Here is a 20771-nt window from a genome sequence, read left to right as displayed (position 1 = left end):
TTTGGCTATCTGCGCTTCCTGTAGAGAACCCAGGGAAGGTCGTCTCTGTGTTTCTCTCACTAACCCTTTCTTCTGTGTGTCTCCTGTGCGTACCCACACCTGTGATGTGCAGCCATTCTACTAGCATTGCCCTACCTGTTTTGTTTTAAAACCAAACGGACTTGATCCGGAGTGCTTTCTTCCTACTTAGCCCCTTCCTCCATGTAGACAAAGGATGAGAAATCACGGAAAAATGAGGGACTCTGGGATCGAGGCCCCATCCAGTTCTCCACCTCTTGTCTCACATGTCTGACCCTGTCTGCCTGCAGAGGAAGGGTGGCCCACGTGTAGGCAGGTGGTGTCCCATAAGCTTGGCTGGCACGGGGATGGAAAGGACTGATTTGTTTGACCCTGTTCTCCAAGGATTCAGGTCCAGACCTGTTTTTCAGGAAGGGTGTGTGGTTCCAAATGGACACCTGGGAGAAATGTGGACACAGGTACCAGTCAAACCAAGAAATCTAGGTCATGCACTAGGCTGGATGAACGTCAGCCATGGCGCTGTGGGGTCTGGGGTCTCTAGGGCCCCACTTTTAAAAGAGAAGGGAACTACTATTTACTTATTAGCCCCTGTTCTAGGCACTTGGCTCGCTGCTTCCACCTCTTTTTTTTAAATTAACATATAGTAAAATTTAGTTTGGGCTGACTCTGGGAGAGAGTGGAAGATAGGGAAGCCTGGCGTGCTGCAGCACATGGGTCTGCAAAGAGTTGGACATGACTGACCGACTAAACAACAAATAGTAAAACTGACTTTTTTGGAGTACGGTCCTGTGTATTTTAAAATACGTACAGATTTGTGTAACCACGAATTCAGTTAAGAGACAAAACACTTTCTCCGTCACCCCCACGTTTCCTTTTGTTGTTTGTTGCACCCCATCCCTAACTCCTGGCAGCCCCTGACCCCCATCTTTTGGAGCACGTCTTATAAGTGGAGTCAGGGTGTAGGTGAAATTCCAAGGACAGTGTTTTCCACTCAGCATCACGCAGTTGAGGTTCACCAAGCTGTTACGTGTGGTGGGGTTTTATTGCTGAGAGGTCGACTCATACGTACCCCACAGTTTGTTTAGTCATGCACCCGGAGAAGGACATCTGGGGTATTTTCAGTTTGGGACAGTTATGAATACAGTTGCTAGAAATGTTTGTGTACAGATTTTTGTATGACCCTGAGTTTTCATTTCTCTTAAGTACGTATCTAGGAGTGGGTGTATGTTTATAAGAAACTTCCCAAATCTCCCATCCTGAAGAATTCCAAATGATGTCTGTATATCCTCCACCCTGAAGGGCTTGGAGCATAACTCCCCGTTCCTTAAAGGGGGCCTGGCCACAGCAACAGCCTTCCAAAGAGCACAGTTTGGAAAGGGAGATAAACAAAAGAGCACTGTCAGTGGAGAAGCCTGGTAAGTGTGACCTCAGCCTGATGATCAAGGTCACCCGGGAGAAGTCATGTTGATAGTATGTGCCTTTGAAATGATATGATAGAAATGGTGCCTTCTCTCTGGGGTCTTCCTCCCCAACACCCATAACCCCAGTCTAACCACGAGAAAAATACCAGCCAGATCTCCACTAGGCACATTCTACAAAATACACACAAATACACCTCAGAAATGTGGTTTTCAAAAACAAGGAGAATCTGAGAAACTGTTGTAGCCTGAGGAGACAGGATGACAGTGTCATGTGGGATCCTGGAACAGGAAAAGGGCATTAGGAAGAGATGGAGCAAATATGAATAAAGTACATATTTCAGTTAATGAGAATGGATTAATACTGATTCATGAATAATAACATATACCTAACTAATACAAGATGCTAACAATAGGGAAAGCGATGTGGGGTATATGGTGGGTCTACAGTAAAGTGAGAAAAGTGAAAGTGTTAGTTGCTCAGTCATGCCTGTCTCTGTGCGACCCCACGGACTGTAGCCCACCAGGCTCCTCTGTCTGTGGAATTCTCCCAGCAAGAATACCGGAGTAAGTTGCCATTCCCTTCTCCAGGGGATCGTCCCAACCCAGGGGTTGAATCCACATCTCCTGCATTGCAGACTGATTCTTTACATCTGAGCCACTGAGGAAGCTTTTTTGTAAATCTAAAACTACCCTAAAATTTCAAAGTTTACTTAAAAAGCAAAACCAAAACAGCTGGCAAACGTTTTTGCATTCCTACCAACAATGTATATTAGAGTTCCAGTTGCTCAGCATTCTTGTCAACACTTGATACGACTAATATTTTTTATTTTAGCCATTTTAGCAGGTATGTAATTGGTTGCTGTGTGCTAAGTTGCTTCAGTCATGTCTGACTCTTTGCAACCCCATGGACTGTGGCCCTCCAGGCTCCTCTGGGGAGGAGGAATCCCTTATGGGATTCTCCAGGCAAGAATACTGGAGTGGGTAGCCTATCCCTTTTCCAGGGGATCTTCCCGACCCAGGGATTGAACTGGAGTTTCTTGCATTGCAGGTGGATTCTTTACCAGCTGAGCTACCAGGGAAACCCCAATTGGTGGCTCACTATGGTTTTAATCTGCCTTTCCCTCATGACTAATGATGTCACATACCTTTTCATATACTTACTTACCTTCTGTATCCCCTCTGGTGAAATGTCTGTTCTTTTGCTCCTTGTTAGGTTGGCTTGTTTTCTTACTGTTAGGTTTTGAGAGTTCTTTCTGTTTTCTGAATACAAGTCCCTCATTGGATATGTGTTTTGCAAATATTTTCTCCTAGTCTCTAGCTTGTCTTTTAACAGTGTTTTTAACAGAGAAAAATTTTTAATTTTTATGGAGTCTAGTATATAAACTTTTCCTTTTGTGGACTGTGCTTTCAAATGTCATATCTTGGAACTCTTCACATTGTTTTAGTTGAAAACTTTTTAAAGCTTTACATTTGGTTTGTGATCCATTTGAGATAATTTTAATACGGTGTGAAGGTTTCAGGTCAGGGTTTATCTGTTTACTTATTTCTTCGCTCATGGATGTCCAGTTGTTCCAACACCATTTGTTGTTGAAATGGCTGTCCTCGCTCCATGGAGTGGCTTCTGGATCTTTGTCAAAGCTCAGTTGGCTCTCCTTGTGTGGGGCTGTTTCTGGACTCTGTCCTGATTCACTGTCTGTGTGTCTATCACCCAGCAACGTCACACTGCGGAGGGCACGGCCAACAGGTATATTTTTTGCACTGTCTTCTTTCTCCTCTTCTTCTGGGACTCTAATGACACAGATGTTAGACCCTTCAGTTTTGCTCCACAAGTCCCCAAGGCTCTACTCACTTTTAAAAAAACCTTTTTTTCCCCTCTCTGTTGTTCAGATTAGATCATTTTTATTGACCTGTCTTCATGGTCACCGTCTCTTTCCTTTATCATATTCAGCCTACTGTTGCGCCTTTCTAGTGGTTTAAGATTCTTCAGTTACAGTGTTTCATACTTCTAAAATTTTCATTTGATTCCACTTCACTTCTTCTCTTTCTTTGCTGAGACTTTTTGTCTTTACCTGTATTTCAAGAACGTTCCTCCTTACTCCTTTGAGTATGCTTTATAATAATGACTTTGAAGTCTTAATTAATTCTAATACTTTGTCATCTTGGCACTGGTATCAACTGATCCTTTCCCATGTGAGCTGAGGATTTTCCTGGTTCTTTGTATACTGAGCAATTCTGGGTTGATCCTGAATATATGAATATTGCGTTATGAGACTCTGGGTCTTATTTAAATCCTGTGGAGAATGCTGCCATCTTTGCTGTAGCAAGCACTAGACTCATTTGAGCTCAGATTCTGGACCCCTGCCAGCCCTCTGCGGGTCTCCGCACCAGTTGTGTTTTCCAAGCCTTCATGATGCTCTTCAGCTCTGCCGTGTGTCCCCAGCGTGGCTCCGCGTTCTCTCCCGAGGCTCGGTGCTCTGAGGCCACAGTGTGCCGCTCAGGCCTGTATCTGCACATGCTGAGCTCAGGGCTGATCCCGGGAGCGTGCCTACCCCGCTTTATGGGGTTGTTCTCCTGAGCGTCTCCCGCTCCACTGTCTCCCTGGCCCTTTGCAGTTCCAGAGGCCTCTTTCTTTGGCTTTTCATCCTGGAAGGAGGGGCCTTATTTCTCCTGCTCTGCTACGCTCTTCCTGGGACTTAGCTCACATCCATAACTAAGCAAGAGGATGACCAAGAGAGAAAAGTCCAGTGGGGTTTTCACCTCCTTCGACTCCTCTAGTTGGAAAGGAAGCTTCCTGCCTCAAAGCTTTAGGCACCTGTGGACCCCTCTGCAGCTGGGGGGTTGCTGGGGACCGGGACATGAGAACACCAAGAAGACAGAAGCAAGGGAGAGGAAAAGCCCTGGGTTTGGGCCCACTGCCTCTGAGAATTAGGCAACCCCCTCCCTGCTCCCCACACCAGCACCCAGCTTCTGGAGCTCTGCTGAGGCCTCTTTCTGGGTACTGGGTTGTATGCAGTTCAGGCTGGGGTCCTGGAGTTGGGAGGAGGCAAGACTCTTTGGCGGGACTTCAAATTCTGGTCATCTTCCCTCCTCAGCCTGCTACTGTTTGCTTTTCAGAGCCCTCATATAGCTGCCCTGTCCATCCTGCCCAGGTTTTATAGCCACATTCAGTGGGTGAGATGGGATGGAGTGTGTGCTTAATTACTCTGCTCACTCAGAACCATCAGGAAGCTGGAAGACGGCTGTTTGAGAGGCATTCAGTGAAGAAATCTGGGTTAAACAGAGACAGGAAGTCAGGATGAAGCTGGTACAGGAGAACTGTGGTTCATGTGGGGAAGGAGGAAAATGAAAGGATAAAAGTTGAAAGATTTGGAAAACCTGATGTGCAGCATCACATAGAGGACGGGTGGAAGGAACCCTTGAGCTCCCCTCGCCCCGTCGTCACACATCTGGCCTTGCACACTCATCAGGTTGCTGGGTTGAAGGGATGGTTTGACTATAGACACCTGAGCTGTATTCCTCTCCGTTTGGGGTATTAGGAAATGTGTACACAGAGAAGCTGGGAAAGATCTCTCTGAGAGTTGAGAATCTTTAGCGTATTGAAGTATTTGTATCCAGGTGGTCACCAATGTGTATAGCTTCATGCTACAGAACCTGACCTGGGCTTGATAAAGAATTAATCTCTTAAAGTAGATTCTTCTCTCTCTCCCTACCCCCCATCCTCTCCCTTCCTCCCTGTCTCACTCAAGTAAAGTAAAGCCTTTATTGCAAGAATAACTCTTGCTTTCTTAAAAGATTTTCTGAATGAGAGGACCATTAATACCAATGACTGTTACTGAATTTCTGTCTACACTTGTTGACACAAATGAAAGCAAAGAGCATTTGAAAATCATAGGGCAGAACTTTGGAAGTGGCCGTTTTCTCCAGGGTCTCTGATACTGATCAGATCTTCAAAGTCCCCATTGCCCTGTCAGTTCATGTACTGAACACTCTTCACATGCCTAATACAAATACCATTCAGAATTCATACGGTACTTTAGCCATTTGACTTTTTTTTTTTTTTTCTGGTTTGCTTTATTAGTTCATTTGATCCTTATAAGAACAGTGTGAGGCAGACAGGATAGCTGTGACATTGTTCTGTATTATTTTTATATAGTTGAACATTACATCTTGGTTTTTCATTTTCTGCTTCATTTTCATTTAACATAAGCATTTTCACAGTGCCATGTTGTCATTATTTTCTGTCATATTTCAGTGAAGTGCCAGAATTAATAGAAAAATTGACACAACTTTCTTGTTGATCGTTTAGTTTATTTTCACTTTCCTTTTGCTGTTGTAAAGCTTGCTGCATAGAGGTTTTGGGGGCTATTTTCTTTGGATAAATTAGATAGGCTTTAAAAATATTGTTAAATGTATTTCAACACCAGGGAGGATTTCAAAAGACCACAGATGACCTAGAGAGAACACCAGCGTGACACAACCACAATTTTCAGATTTCTCCACGTTGCAGAGCCGGGGTTGGATGTGCCAAGAGATTTAGCCAGAGGAAGGTGGGTGGTGTGTATAAGGAAATGAAGAAAGTGTTAGCAAAGGCCGTGTGTGTCAGAAAGAGAGGAAGACAGGGAGGGATGAGGGGAGAGACAGAGAGGGAAATAGACTGATTATGGGAAAGTTCTGTCTTGAAGAAACCAACAACCTCATGCTTGTGTGGGGTTGCTTTTGAATGAGAGCAGCGTCCCCTCTGCGTGTGACCATTGGAGAGCTGCATGAGCAGCCTTGACCAGCTCCAGATGGCAGAGCACCTTGACCACCAGCCAGAGATGACGATGTCATGGCCAACCGGTGACAGTCACTTGCGGCATCAAGCCGAGGGCTCTCCGAGGCCTCCAGGTGAGCCCGCGTCCAGGAGGACTTGCCCAGAGCTGACCCTCCTGAGGAGGCACAGGTGGCCGGTGCACACGGCTCTTTGTCTTGGCCCTGCGTTGGGCTGCCGGGGCAAAGCACTGAGCTTAAAGAGGATGGACGTTTGTTGAGTTCCATCCCTCGCCTGCCTTGGGCTCTAGAAGGACCAAGGATCAGATATTTTTATGGAGCCTATTTCGGTTCAAAAAAGTGCAGCTGTCTCTGTGCCAGGGGCTCGGGTAGGAGGCAGTTATTTTGCCAAATTGCCCAGAAGGATGGAAAACCAAGTCCATCTGTATCCAGATGGAACCCAGCTGTCACTGAGTTGTCAGCTGTGTCCTTTGACTAAAGAAGTGCAGCTGGGACATCCCTGGTGGTCCAGTGGTTAGGACTCCACTGCAGGGGTGTGGGTTTGATCCCTGGTCAGGGAACTAAAATCCCAACTGCCTCGAGGTGCGGCCAAAAAAAAAACAAAAAAGAAGGGCAGGTGCTCATGGAAGGACAGGGTGTACCTGTAAGTTCTAACATTTGGTTGTAGTGTAGTCAACCCAGTAAGTTAGTGGTGGGAATTGTTAGCAAACGCCAATTCATTGAGGAATTACCTGGGATGAATTAGACATCAGTAAAGTGCAAAAGGTATTTCCAAGCACTGATAAGAGATGACTTTTGAGTTGAGACTTAGAGCAACTTTGGAAAAACTAAGAAATTTCAAAGACTTAGATTGGGGAGGAGCCATTGGTTTGTAATCGTCGTATACCTTTTTCTCCCTCCCTGATCCACTTGCGGCTGGTTGAATTCCTGGAGCCTTCTGCAGTGTTGCTGAACCAAGGGAGGGAGCCTGCACCAGACTATAGGAAACTTGTCTCCTCTACCACCCTATTCCCCACCTTAGCACAGTGCCCAGCCCATCCTGGCAGTTTTAATATTGACCCACCAAGGTCAGGTGTGAGGGAGCCAGCAGATGGCCCCTTATCTCTTTTTCCTGGGAACTGTGAATATTTTAGACCTTTGCTTCTTCCTGGAGGCCATAAAATAGGAACTGTTTTCGGATATAACCATTACAACAGCTGCAATGGAGAAAAACCTGCATTCAGTGTCATAAAGTGTTATCTCGGGTTGGAAATGGCACAAAACCCTAACGGTCCCATGGCCTCTCCCACTAACACCTTCTGCTTCCGACTTCCTTTTCAAGAAGGAGACTCTGGAGGGTCCATTCTGGGGGTGGAGACAGCTGCCTTGCTGGGAATGTGCTCTTCCTGCTGGAACCACAGAGGACAGTCTGATTGCTTGGTCACACGGCCGCTCCTCCCAGATTTGAATCCGCTGTCTCTTCTCCCAAGTTACTCGCCCCCTCAGTAAATCCCCCTTGAATTTCTCACTGTTGCTCACGTGACACGGTTATCAGGTAGGATTTTTTTTTTTTTTTTTTTAGGATTTTGTTTTTATTATCATTTTGGGCTTGCCCTCCAGATTCTTGGGCTTCCCTAGTGGCTCAGATGGTAAAGAATCCGCCTGCAATGTAGGTAGACCCGGGTTCAATCCCTGGGTTGGGAAGATTCCCCTGAAGGAGGGCATGGCAACCCACTCCAGTATTCTTGCCCGGAGAATCCCTATGGACAGAGGAACCTGGTGGGCTACGGTCCATGGGGTCACATAGAGTCGGACACGACTGAGCGACTAAGGACACTCCAGATTCTCAATAGCTTTCTCCTTTTCCACAAGTCTTACAAGCATTTATCACATTAAAATACTTTGCCAGTTTATTACTTTTTCCAAACTGATGTATCCTACTGGGCTGCTCTGGGCCCTATGACTGGGGAGCATGAGGCCTGGGTCTCCAGACATGTTTACTCCGATTTGCTGCCCCAAGAGGAGCTGCCAACTCCTCCTGGGGTGTGGGATTGGACAGAATGTTCCAGGAGCTGCCTGACCAGCAGAGGCAGAGTTGACTGAAACTATCTCTCGTGTTTTGGATCGGGTGCTTCTGACAGTGCAGCCGAAGGTCAGTTTTGAGTTTGTTGTTCTCATCAGCATCAAACCCCTTGACTCGTGGCACGCGTACCGTGGACTTGTGAAACTCTGGGTTGGAATGTCAGGTTCCCTCACTAATAATTTATGAGTTATTCGAAGACAGAGGCTGGGGTTTCCCTCTCAGTCCAGTGGTTAAGTCTCCAAGCTTCCAATGCAAGGGGTGCAGATTCAATTCGGGGTCGGGGAACTAAGATCCTGCATGCCACGTGGTGCGGGGCCAAAAAAATAAATAATAAAACTATTTAAAAAAATAAAAGAGGTGCCAATTTTATCTCCGAGCAGAGACAAATGTATCTTGATGGGCCTAGCTGGAAGCAGCGCTAAGCCACCTCTGATCTCAGAGATCTTAAAATGCAAAGAACTGTGAATCCACCTACTTACACAGCGTTCGGGCCACCTTTTTCTGTTTTGTCCTCAAAGCTGTAATGCATTTGTCTGGTCCTTGCTAGAGCCCACGTGCTGTTCCCGCAGCATTACCTTGGTGTATGAATCTTCAAGAAACATACACACACACACACAGACACACATGGCGCGAGCTCAGTTTGGCATCAGCTCTGACCTCGTCCTCGCTGCTTCACGGTCCTGTGCTCACAGACCCACCCTGCTTAGACCTGTGGGTGTTCCCTGATGCAGCTCTCACTCTGTCCCAGCGTCCACCGCCTTCCCTTTTGAAACCCGGTTATATTTGTCCCCCTCCCCACTCCCCACCCATCTTCTCCACTTCCTCAGCAGTGAGAGATGTGATTCGGAGACTCCCCACTGTGGGTTGTGAGTCATCACCAGGTGCTCAGCTCCCATCTCCGTAACCAGCGTGGGCTCCCATCCCAATAGGAAACCCTGAGCTGGTGCCTGGAGCAGGGCCTTGAGGGTGCCCCTGCCCTGCCCCCCTCCAGCTCTCATTGCCCTATTTTGATCACCAAGTCAGAATGTTGGTGCAAGTGCTCTTCAGAGAGTTCAGCCGTGAATGGTTGGTGACTGGGGCTGGCCAGAAACCCTGAAGTGACATTGGACTTGAGGGAGAGGGACCCTCGCAGGCATATTAACTGATGTCTCCAGGTTCGTGATGCTCCATCCCGGAACCACCACCGAGAGCTCACCTTCATCCCGTAGCGTGCTCCAGCCAGACAGGTACCTGCTCCCAATGGATGTAACATACACCTTTTGGGTTTTAGAGGGTCATTTCATTTATTTTTGGCCATGCGTGCGGCATGCAGGATCTTATTTTTCTGTCCAGGGGTCTAGCCTGCACCATCCCCTACATTGGAAGCATGGAGTTCTAACCACTGGACTACTGGGGGAGTCCTGGAAAGTCATTTTAAAAACATGTGTTTTGGCATCTCTTTGGCATGTATCTTTTGCAGAAACTTATTAGAGACTTTCACTGTAATAATCAGCACTCTTCATATGAGGATTTTCTTGTCAAGTTGATTTTTAAATTTGGTATCTCGATAAGGTTCATCTACAAATGAATTTGTCAGAATGGAAAGAATCTTATGACTGAGCATAATTCCCTCTTTTGCTTTGGCTGCCAGGAAGCTCCACTACATTAATTGCCCAATTGAAGTAATGGTTTCCTTTGATCCCCCTGGCCTGACGTCATCTTCAATCCACATCGACTGGGCATAAATCTGTCTGAACAGCTGACATCTAAAAGGACAGCCCTGACACTTTTTATTTGACATGTATTCATTCATTGGAATGACTGTTGCCTCAAAGCCCCAAATGGCCCCACATTTCTTCCTGATGCCAGGACAATGTCAGTTATCACCCAGCCAGAAACCTCTGAGCGGATTTATCTGTCAGGAGCTGGGGGCTGAGCTGGTCAGCCCCTGCAGAGGCGGACGAAGGTCTCTGCTGTTGTCTTGCTGTGGGAGAGGTTCTGAGCAACATGGAGCAGGTTTTCACAAGCCTCAGTAATGGCTGAGGTCTGGTTGGGGCTTGGGGGGCTGGCTTCTGCAGCCAGGCTGAGGCTCCTCCTCACCCCCACAGCCCCAGGCCAGCCCAGGGGGCTCTCTGTGACCTGGGACTGTAGAGGGGGAAGGGCGCTCGTGGAACAGATGCTGATGGAGCGCAGGAAGAACCTCTGCGCTGTGAGGCTGATTGTTTGTGGCAGGCTGGGCAGGTGTGGAAGTGGTTGCCGCGCTCCATGCTGCTGGGACCCTGCCAGGGCACAGACGGGTGCCCGGGGAGGGGAGTGGGCCTCTGTGGAACCATCCATCGTGGCTTCAGCAGCCTCTACTGGGCGATGGATGCAGCAGCACGTGGGAAAGGTGTCCCCTATTTCTTCTCCCTCTCCTCTCCTCCAGCTATTCCAGTGAGGTGCAGTTTTCCTGGAAACCATTCATTACTGAGTCTCTTGATGGCCGAACCGAAAGAGATAACAGTAGTCTAATCATGGATCAAGCTCACTTGTCTCAAGACAGCCCCAGAGACCAGAAACCTCAGGGAGGGGCCTGTCTGCCCTCCCCTTGTCCCTACAGCCAAACCCAGACTGTCAGTTGACCTTCCGTGAGGTCTGTTTGAAATAAGACACCCCTCAGGGGACTGGATAAGACCATCTTCACTGGGGTCACCTGCAGGTTTGCAGCTGTCACGGGAGGGGTTGCCCCTGCTAGGTGCAGGACGCACATCTGGATTTCTCTCGACATTGCAGTGGTAGGAAAGGAGTTTTCCTGTTGACCAAGACCAAGGAGAGCAGCCGTGCAGATGCAGGTGGGGTTTTGTTGGCATGGTGGGATCAGCTTTTTCTTCCTCCTCTTGTGTTTCCAGATCTTTCTCTAAGTTATCTTTATGATAAAGGGGAAACCCTGAAATAATCTCCTCAAGCAAGCTTGACTGACTGCAGGGGAGAAGCCATCTAGCAAGTGCAGTGAAGACCTGCATGGTTCTCTGCTCCGGGGCAGGGAGGGCATTTGACAAGAGTGTCCCTGGGCCTACCTTCTAGGCCATGGTGTAGATTTGGGAGGGTGACTGACCCACAGGAGAGGATCGGAGAGGCCCCTGTAGGGACCACGTAGTGATAGAGAGCCTGGGCTCGACACTGACCCGAGCTTGGACTCCGTGCCTGGTCACTCCCTAACCACGTGCAGGGGGCCCACTGCTTCCCCGCCCCCCAGCCTCGAGTCCCTGATGCTGTGAGAGGCGGGGTGGGCGGCATGGAGGGAGCAGGAGCCAGCGTGTCCTCGGTGCCGGTCAGCAAGGCTTGCTGCCTCTTCTGGTGGGAGATGCCACACCTCTGGTGGCTCAGGGGCACTGGAGGAGAGGGAGCTGCCTGAGACGGATGGCAGGGGAGAGCTACAGAAGGTTCTGGAGTCTCCCCTGCCCCCAGGAGCCTGTGTGCTTGCCCTGGGCCAGCCGGCTGGAGAAGTGCTCGCTCCAGATGCCCTGGGTGCGGGGAAATCAGGGTTTGAGCAAAGCCCCAGAAGATGTGGTCTGCAGCCACAGAAGGCTTCCGAGTTCCTGCCACAGTGGGACGCAGGGGTGGGGGGGCGCATGAGGTCAGGAAAGCTCCTGGAAGAACGCGCCCACCGCACCCACCTCCCCTGGCCCGCTTGCTCTTGTTCTACACTGCTGCCATGGCTACCTGCCAGTCACCCTGAGCACCCAACCCAGGGTCCTGGTATCTGCAGCCCCCTCCACCCTACCAACCTCTTCCCTCCTTAGCCTTCCCTTGTCTGGAACTTTCCAAAGTCATGGCTGCCTAGGTCCCCTGTGTGGGCTCTTCCTTCCCCTAAGACACTGTCTTCTGCTCAGAAGACCCTAGAGTCTTATGGGTTCTTATGAGTCTTCCATCTCGGCTCAGATATCCACTTCTCTGACCCCGAGTCTGAAGAAGGTTCCTCTTAGAGCCATAGGCTGACTTAGGATTTTAGTCTAGTTTGGTTCACTCAGTTGGTTGGTAGAGGCTTCTGCTCTAGGGCCTAAGAGGCGAATTGTGAGGATGCAGTTGCAGGAAGGTCCATTTGGCTGCAAGTCTGTAGAAGGCATTTTTAGTATCAATGTTATTTGCAGAGATTCCACTCTGATTTAAAACCCAGACCTGTGGCCCTGGAGTGGGTCTGGGGTCCTTCTTGTAGGCAGGACAAAGCAGAGGGATTGAATACAACCTGAGGACATGTCTTCTTTAGCCCAGAGGTATTTTGAAATAAAATAGAAGATTTCATGAAGTGGATTTCAGCACTTTGAGAGAGAAAGTTCTTTAGGTCTGATCCCACTGGGCCCATAAACCTTAGCGATAACCCCTGGCTGGCCCTACCTGGGGACAGTGTGGTCGGTACCCCTGGGCCCACTTCCTCTGCATTCTCTAGCTGGAGATCACAGGAGTTGAGTGAGGTGTGTGATCCTGGTGTGTTGAGAGTGACCGTCACCTTGTCCTGGATGGAGGCCCATAATTCTGTTCCCTTCCAGAAGGAAGGGGGTGGGGTACTTCCAAGGCCCTCAGCATAAGCGGCTGCTTCATCTGCATCTCAGCCCTGGGAGCAGGTTTGGTTGAGAGAAGAGATTCCCGGGCAGAGGGGCCTGCACCCTGCAGCCCGTGGTGCCCGCATGGCACCCAGGACCCTCCTGCACCTCTGCTTCCTCTCCTGCAGGGCCAGGCCCCTCACCCTGTCCCCTCCTTCCTGAGCCCACCGAGGAGGCTTCTGGGAAAAAATGACTCATGCACGCCCCGAATTTCCAAGCTAGAAAGGCGCTAGGAGAGCTCCCACCAGCCTCTGAAAGCGCCTCGGGCCTGACCAGAAATAGCCGTGACAGTAGGGTCTGATCTTGCCCTTCTGTGCTGTCGGGTTCTACTTTGGTAAAAGATGCAGCCTTCAGACTGAATCCTGAAATGTGTCAAGATACTTGTTTCCTTTTCCTCTGAATTTTTATTCATTGTAAACTACATGGTTAATGATAGCAAAATAAAAAAGGGAGCTCTCAGTGCCAGCACTGTCATATTATACATTTCTGTCTGCTTTTTCAGTCCTTTTCCATACGTGGACGTGATTGTAATTATAGTACAATTAAAACTCATTCACTTCAGTATTTCTAGCACCCAGAACAGAGGTTGGCATGCAATAGGATTTAGTAAACGTTTGTTGATTGTAGAATATTTGTTTATGTGAGTATAAAGTGAATTCTTCTAATTGCATCATACACTGATTACCATTGCACCAAGTTGTTAGATTTTATTTGCCACTTCACTGTATTTAGATTTCTCCCCTAATTTATGAGGATTATAAATACTGTTACAGACCACATAACTGTTTTTTCTGTTTGGGATTACTTTCCTAGAATAAATTTCAAGCATTTGAATTCTTGGATCAGAGGAAAGAAAATTAAAAATTATTGAAATTGCTTTCTAAAGTCTTATTAATTTTATCCCTGTTGCTGGAATTGTTTGAAAATATTAGTTTTATTATAATCTCATCTGCTTTGAAAATTTATAGTTTTCTAATTTTTGCTTACGTTGTAGTGTAAGCTGGTACCTAATTGTTTTGATTTGCCTGTCTATATGTGTGGTTATTAGTATGGGTTGAAGAATTGTCTAAGAATTTAATAACTTCCTTTTGTATGCCTTGCCTAATTGAGTAGTGTTATAGATTTTTAAAAATTGGATTTGGGTGAATTTCTCACATAAGTATAATTAACTCAATTTTTCTTATCATAGTAGCTGCACACATTTTCCCTAGTAGTGTGATTTTCCATTTTTAACATCTGTTGAGTCGTTATAGGCGTGATCTTCTCTTCTTTGGAGAGCTGAGAGCATGGTTGTCCGAAGGACCTTAGAGCCCTCCCCTGCCCTTGATGTCTCTGACCAGGCCCCGGCCCAGGGAGCAGAGGCCACAGCTCACCCGCCCTGCTGGCACGAAGTGCCTGGGGCTGGCCCGACCCCAGCCCACTGCTCCATAGTCTCAGACTCTCTGCACACTTTGTGTTGTTCTTCTGGCCCAGAAAGTTCTTTCGAGCTGGGATTCATGCTGTATCTCTTTTTTGAACCAAGGCAGTCTTTGTAGGACTCTCCTGAAGGGGGCTGTTGCCTCTGTATTGACAGGGAGGCAGCCATCCCATCCTTCTGACTCAGGACATATGAAAATATCCTGGGCTGGGGAATTTGGAGGAGCCCGTAATCGATCCATGGACATTAAGCTCTTAAGAGGCAGTAAATGCAGTTTTGATACTGAATTGCCTCACAAGATACGTTAGTTGTACGGTACGGGAAGCCACCTCTCTGCCAGGTGTTGTCTTAGATATTTGGGATCTGTAGAGGCAGAGGACAGGGACAGGGGCCCAGGATCAAGGTGGACTCATATCAGGAGGGCTCCTGTCTTGTCACTGGGGAGGCACCCCAGAACTGGCAGGTGACCCCTGAACTGACTGGTGGAGACCTGGTTAGAAGCAGAGATCCTAATCCCAGTTCTGCCTGCATCATCAGCTTCCCGACTCCCGGCGCATGTTCACAGTCAGGTCTGGTCATCCATCCAGCAAACATACAGTGGACACTTAGTTAGGACTCTGTCCCGGGCAGCATAGTAAAAAGCAGAGACATTACTTTGTCCACAAAGGCCCGTCTAGTCAAGGCTATGGTTTTTCCAGTGGTCATGTATGGATGTGAGAGTTGGACTATAAAGAAAGCTGAGCAATGAAGAACTGATACTTTTGAACTGTGGTGTTGGAGAAGACTCGTGAGAGTCCCGTGGACTGCAAGGAGATCCAACCAGTCCATCCTAAAGGAGATTAGTCCTGGGTGTTCATTGGAAGGACTGATGTTGAAGCTGAAACTCCAGTACTTTGGCCACCTGATGTGAAGAGCTGACTCTTTCGAAAAGACCCTGATGCTGGGAAAGATTGAGGGCAGGAGGAGAAGGGGACGACAGAGGATGAGATGGTTGGATGGCATCACAGACTCAATGGACATGTGTTTGGGTGGACTCCAGGAGTTGGTGGTGGACAGGGAGGCCTGGCGTGCTGCGGTTCATGGGGTTGCAGAGTTGGACACGACTGAGGGACTGAACTGAACTGAACTGTGCCGGGTGCTCGCGTATTGCTACAAAGGTGGCTGAGGCATGGTCCACCCCTCAGGGGATTATACTTTAGTGGGGTAAGCAGGAATACTAATATCTATCTGTCAAACAAGGAGACTTATTAAATGAGTGTCAGTAAAGTTCCAGTGTGGCCACACAGGAATCAGTAAATAGATTGCACAGGGTTTGAGCAAAGGGTCTGTGAAGAGGTGGTACTCAGCCAAGTCTAGAGGGATGAATAGAATTCCCGGTGGGGCGAGGAAGATGGAGGGGAAAGGAGAGGACCACTCAGCCTAAGGGTCAGAAGGATGGGCAGCAGGAGGTGGGTGCCGTTGTCCAGGGTGGCCCTGGTGCAGGGAGCGGGCAGGGAGGAGGAGGTGGGTCTGGTTGGCAAATGCCCCTTAGAAACCATGGAAGGGTTTGAGGGGTCATGATGACCCCACGTGTGACAGCCAGGGAGGCCCTGGGTCTTCAGTCGGCAAAAGCTGAGAAGGGGACCGGGAAGGGTGAGCCTCGGGCCTTGGAGGTGAGGAGCCCATGTGCGTAGCCTGCGCCTGAGGACACCGTCTTCCATGGCTGCTGATCTAGCGACAGCCCGTGGCGGGTGATTTCTGGTTTTATCGGCCTCGGCCTGGTCAGCTGGAGTGGGGAGCGGGCCAGCGGGAGCAGCCCCTCTTGAGGTCTGCTTGCTTAGTCTGGAGAAAGCCTGATCGGTGTGTTTGTTCGCTGTTTGACCATCGTATGGCGGATGTTTAATGGTGAGGGAGCAGCAGAGGACATCAGCAGAGAGCTGGCCCAAATTCTGGAAGTTGGGAGCTTCTTCTGATGGGGCAGGAGTGCCCTAATTCCTTCATCTAAGTTGGGAAGCTCTCATGGTGAGAACGATGATGTGTCTCTGCTTCCATTACAGATGCCTTAGGGCCCCCTGGGCCATCTGGAGGAGTCGGTCCCAGCGGCCAGCAGCTCCCAAGCAGCGCACATGCGCCCGGCGAGCTCCCGCTCAGCCTCGGGCTACTGCTGACGCACCTGGGAGCCCCGTACCCCAGCCTCCCCACCCGACGTCCTGGTTCGCAGCCCCCGGCCTGAGCCATGGAGGCCCCCGAGGTCCCTGTGGGCTCGCTGATTGACTTTGGGGCCCAGCCGTCTGCCTCCTCGCCGCTGGAGGCGCCGCCCCCGAAGCTGCAGGATGGGGATAGCTCCCCAGGAGAGGGCGCCTCGGAGAGCGAGACCACGGAGTCCGCGGACAGCGAGAACGACATGGGCGAGTCTCCCTCTCACCCGTCCTGGGGCCAGTACCGCCGCTCCTCCTCCAACGAATCCTTCTCCTCCAACCAGAGCGCAGACTCGGCCAAGGACGAGGAGCCGCTGGAGCTCCGCGAGTTCATGCGCGGCTACGTGGAGAAGATCTTCTCTGGAGGGTAAGCCCCAGCCCTCACCCGCGGCTGGCACCTCCTGGGCTCAGCCCCACCCGCTGCCTGCAGACCCCCTTGGGAAGATCCCCCCGCTCAGGGCTTGGCTTTGCTTCCTCTGCATCTGAGGTGAGCCCCCATGGGCATGCCTTCCAAGTGTTGTAGCTGACAGTGAATTAGGGGTGCTGCAAGGCCAGAAGGTTTCAGGTACCAATCCTCTTGGTAACCCTGACAGAGCTGCTAGGATGGGGACTTGCCCTCGCACCTTTCCCCTGCCTCGCTCTGGTGGCTCCTGACGGTTTGAACCAGGAGCATTGATAGCTGCACGGAAGTAGAGGCTGGACCTGGGAATCTGTTTCACAGCTGTTACCAGCTCAGCAGGGGAAAGGGAAACACGGGGTCAGTTCTGGCCTCAGGTCTCGATGCTGGTCTTACATCTTTGCACAGCAGCACGTGAAATGCTGAAGGTCCCTCCTCAGGATCCACAGCATCAGCACCATGGGATTGTTAGAAACGCAGAGTCCTGGGCCCCAGCCGACCCACTGAGTCAGAATCTGCATTTTAACAAGGCCTCTGAGGTGGGCACATGTTGTGGCCTGAGGAGCTCTGGCCAAAGGGCCCCTTTTCCAGCTTCGTTACAGCATAAGAAGGATTTCTGCCTGTTGACCGCACACAGCCAGGATTTGTTTCCTGTGTGCTTTAGCCCCTCAGTGGTTGACTGGCAGGGTGATTTCCACCTCTTGCAGATGTGGCTCAGTTTTCTCTGCGATTGGAGAGGGAAAGAGTTTATTAGCATCCTAATAATTGTCCATCCCCCAAATGCTTTTATGTGTGATTTTGAGTGCATTCTGGGAGAGCAGTAGATGGCTTCCTACTTATTTTGTTTGACTCACACTGAAATTAGTCAGCTTTCTCCAAGTACACCCAGTTAATGAAAAGGGGAGAAAGCTCAGAAGCTCACTGACTTGCCAGGAAGGCCAGTTCGATTTGTGGCAGCCTGTCTGTGGGCAGTATGGGACCTGGACAACTGAGTCAGATGCCTTGTCAAGAGCAGTCATTCCAAAGCTGCATGCACATGCCTGGCAAATTCTCACATTTCATCTGGTGTTGGTATTTTGGGATCAATGAGGCCAAGATGTTTTCTATGAAACCTTAAATAAACGAAATTGTAAAAGCCAATTGACCTTCAGCCTTCTGCTACCCTATTTTAGTCATTAGATTGGAGGTAGAGTACTGCCCCCCTCACCAACTAAGGTGATTAGAAGTGGTTTAGATCAGGTGAGCATGTTGTCCACCCTGGGGGTGGTGACTCGCAGGCCTGAGGCCCCCTCTCCGATCTTCACCCCTCACACACAGAGCCGGGGAGCATCAGAGAGCAGACTGGCCCTTCAGAAGTGAGTGGAATAAGCAACGAGGCCCTCTGATGGCTGGAGGGGCATCAGACCATGGGCTCCATATGTCATACTGAAACTGAGCAGGTTAGGAATTCTTAACTCCAGTGGGTGGCTCCATACCTCATCAGCTCTAAAGATGAGGGGAAGTCGGGTGAGTTGGAGAGCCCAGCTGTCAGAGGCTTGTGGACCTTGTGAGTGCCCAAACCTCACTGAGACGGGCAGTCTCATGGGCTTTGGAGCCAGGAAGTCTAGATGGGGCTCTGCTTGCTGTTCCCCAGTTGTGTCTGATCCTTGAGCCAGGCTCCTCATCCTGGAAACAGCAATAACCCCATTTCCTCTCGGGGTTGCCCAGAGGCTGGGACGTGCCTCTGCACTTGATGGAGTGCAGTACCATCGGGGAGCCGAGGCGAGGATGGGGATCCGGGGTCCAGCGTCGCCTGCACTTAGGGTTTCCTGTCCTTCCTCTTCCCCGACTGTAGTCCTTTTAGTTCCAGAGGATTAAAGCTTTCCTGTCTTTCCCCTCTGCCCTCTTCTGCAGGGAGGACTTGGACCAGGAGGAGAAAGCCAAGTTTGGCGAGTACTGCAGCAGTGAGAATGGGAAAGGCCGGGAATGGTTTGCCCGGTATGTGAGCGCCCAGGTAAGGGGGTGACAGGGCTGTGGGGTGGGGCAGCCCACCTGCTCAGGAGAAACAACCCCACAGGAAAAACATGTGAAACTCATCTAGAAATGTTTCGAAAAGGCCTTTTTAAAATAGTGGAAGATGCAGCCTGGCCTCTCAGCCACATGAAATTCCAGATATGTTCGTCTTTTTAAAGACAAGCACGTAGGCTGTGTCCCTGCGTGTTTTTATTAAAGAACCCACAACATTCAGTTTTCATAAAGATAAAGTATTTAAGACAATGACAGCCGTGTTAGCTCCGATGAGAAGTTTTATAAATAGCCAACAGGTTCTTTTTTTGTTTTTCCTGTAAAATGGATGAAGTTCTTAGTTTTTAAAGTACTTTTTACTAACATAACTTTGCAAAGCAATTATGCTCTGATAATAAAATTTTTTAAAAAGTATTTTTTTATCACAACTAATTTATTCTTACAAGAAAAATTAGAAAATGCTGGTAAGCAAAAGTAGAAAAACTGCCCATAAATCCCCCATCCAAAAAATAGCCAGCCTTGCCACCTTGGGGTTGCATATGTGTGGGTGAGCGGGTGAAGTTCCTAGCTTTTAAAATCTCACAAAGAGACACAGGGAATGATGTGGGGCAGTCTGGGGGCAGGGCAGCCCTTCGCTGAGTCCGGGTTTTTGTGGAGCAGGGCTCGTGCAGGGCTCGAGTAGGGCTGCATTTAGAGATGCCCGGCACTTGGAGACACTGTGGTGAACCTGCAGCCCCTCTGAGCTGAATACAGCCCTGCCAGCGGCTGCCTGACTGTCTGCCCTCTTCCTGGACAGCGCTGCAACTCCAAGTGCGTCTCGGAGCCCACCTTCTACCGCCTGGTGCAGTCCTTCGCGGTGGTCCTGTTTGAGTAAGTGATATCGCAGCTCAGAGCCTCCGTCCTAACTGCTCATCTTTCCTCTATCCCCGCCCAAGAGACCCCAGTCATGAGTACCGGCCCCACACATGCGTCGTGAGCTCAGTTGCTCTGGCGCTCCCCAGCCTCTGCTAGGAGTCGTGACCAGCATCTCGCGGGAGAGTGCACAGTCCCCCCCACCGGCAGGAGGGGAGAGGGCCACAGCTGGGTGTGAGTCAGTCCCCCCTGCCTGTCTGGAAACAGGCTGTGATTCCACGGCCCTCCCTGCCCTCCTCCAGCCCAGATCGGGGTTCTCTGGACTTCCTATAGTGACATGCTGTACACTCTCACCACCCACTAATGAGATGGCTGGATAATGTCACCTGCCCGGAGTCCTAGTGAGGCACTGCTGGGGCCTTTTGTCTCAGAGGGTGTCCTGAACCATGTGGGCTGGGGAGGAAGCCCCCCGCCAACGTGTGGCTGTGGAGGCTGGCCGATGACTCGTGGGGCTCCTGCTCCTGAGGCCTGGGGCTCTAGGACTCTTGACCTGATTCAGACGCCCTGGACATGCCCTCCGCAGTATGAACGGGAGGAGCCATGTCTGCCTGGGGGTAACTAAGCAGTGACTTTAATCATGGGGTGGGTGCATGGGAAACTGGGGACAGAGGGAAGCCCTGACTCTGATCTGACCGTCATTTAAACCCACTTGCCCCCATCAACTCAGTGTGGCCTTGGAGCAGGTCCTGGTCTGTGGCTTAGGCTGTAGCCACTTTCCCGTGTCTCCCCACCTTTTTCTCTTCCCCATGAACACAGGGCATGGACTGGAGGAAAATTGCCAAAAGAAAGGAGCCCCTGTTTTTCTTACACTTGCTCGGAATGTGCTAAGTTCCGGGTGTGCTCAGGAGGAATCCAGGTCTGGGAGCTGGCCTGGGTGGAGAGGCCTTGTGGAGGGAGTCGAGGGCCCACACTCTCTGGGGGTGCGTCGGGAGCTGCACAGAGCAGCCCCAGGAGGTCAGGGGTCAGCACACTCTCCTGCCCTGAGGACACTTCAACCTCCAGACATTTGTATCTATAGGAACTTTCATGAATGT

At 49.9% G+C, this 20771-nt stretch overlaps 1 protein-coding gene across 4 annotated transcripts in view; it reads left to right on the top strand.

The window, feature by feature from the left end:
• The window catches only part of KIAA0513 (KIAA0513 ortholog), a 59866-nt gene that overhangs the window by 21420 nt on the left and 17675 nt on the right, over positions 1-20771 (top strand). For all 4 annotated transcript variants that reach the window (XM_027513887.1, XM_027513888.1, XM_027513885.1 and 1 more), the window contains exons 2-4: positions 16284-16791; positions 18715-18814; positions 19622-19695. In XM_027513887.1, the coding sequence (XP_027369688.1) occupies positions 16463-16791; positions 18715-18814; positions 19622-19695 (503 nt within the window). In that variant the 5' untranslated portion in view covers positions 16284-16462. The remainder of the gene's footprint in view (positions 1-16283; positions 16792-18714; positions 18815-19621; positions 19696-20771) is intronic.

The sequence above is a fragment of the Bos indicus x Bos taurus genome, chromosome 18 (assembly GCF_003369695.1).
Source record: "Bos indicus x Bos taurus breed Angus x Brahman F1 hybrid chromosome 18, Bos_hybrid_MaternalHap_v2.0, whole genome shotgun sequence".
NCBI lineage: Eukaryota > Metazoa > Chordata > Mammalia > Artiodactyla > Bovidae > Bos > Bos indicus x Bos taurus.
This window is presented reverse-complemented; position numbering and strand designations above follow the sequence as displayed.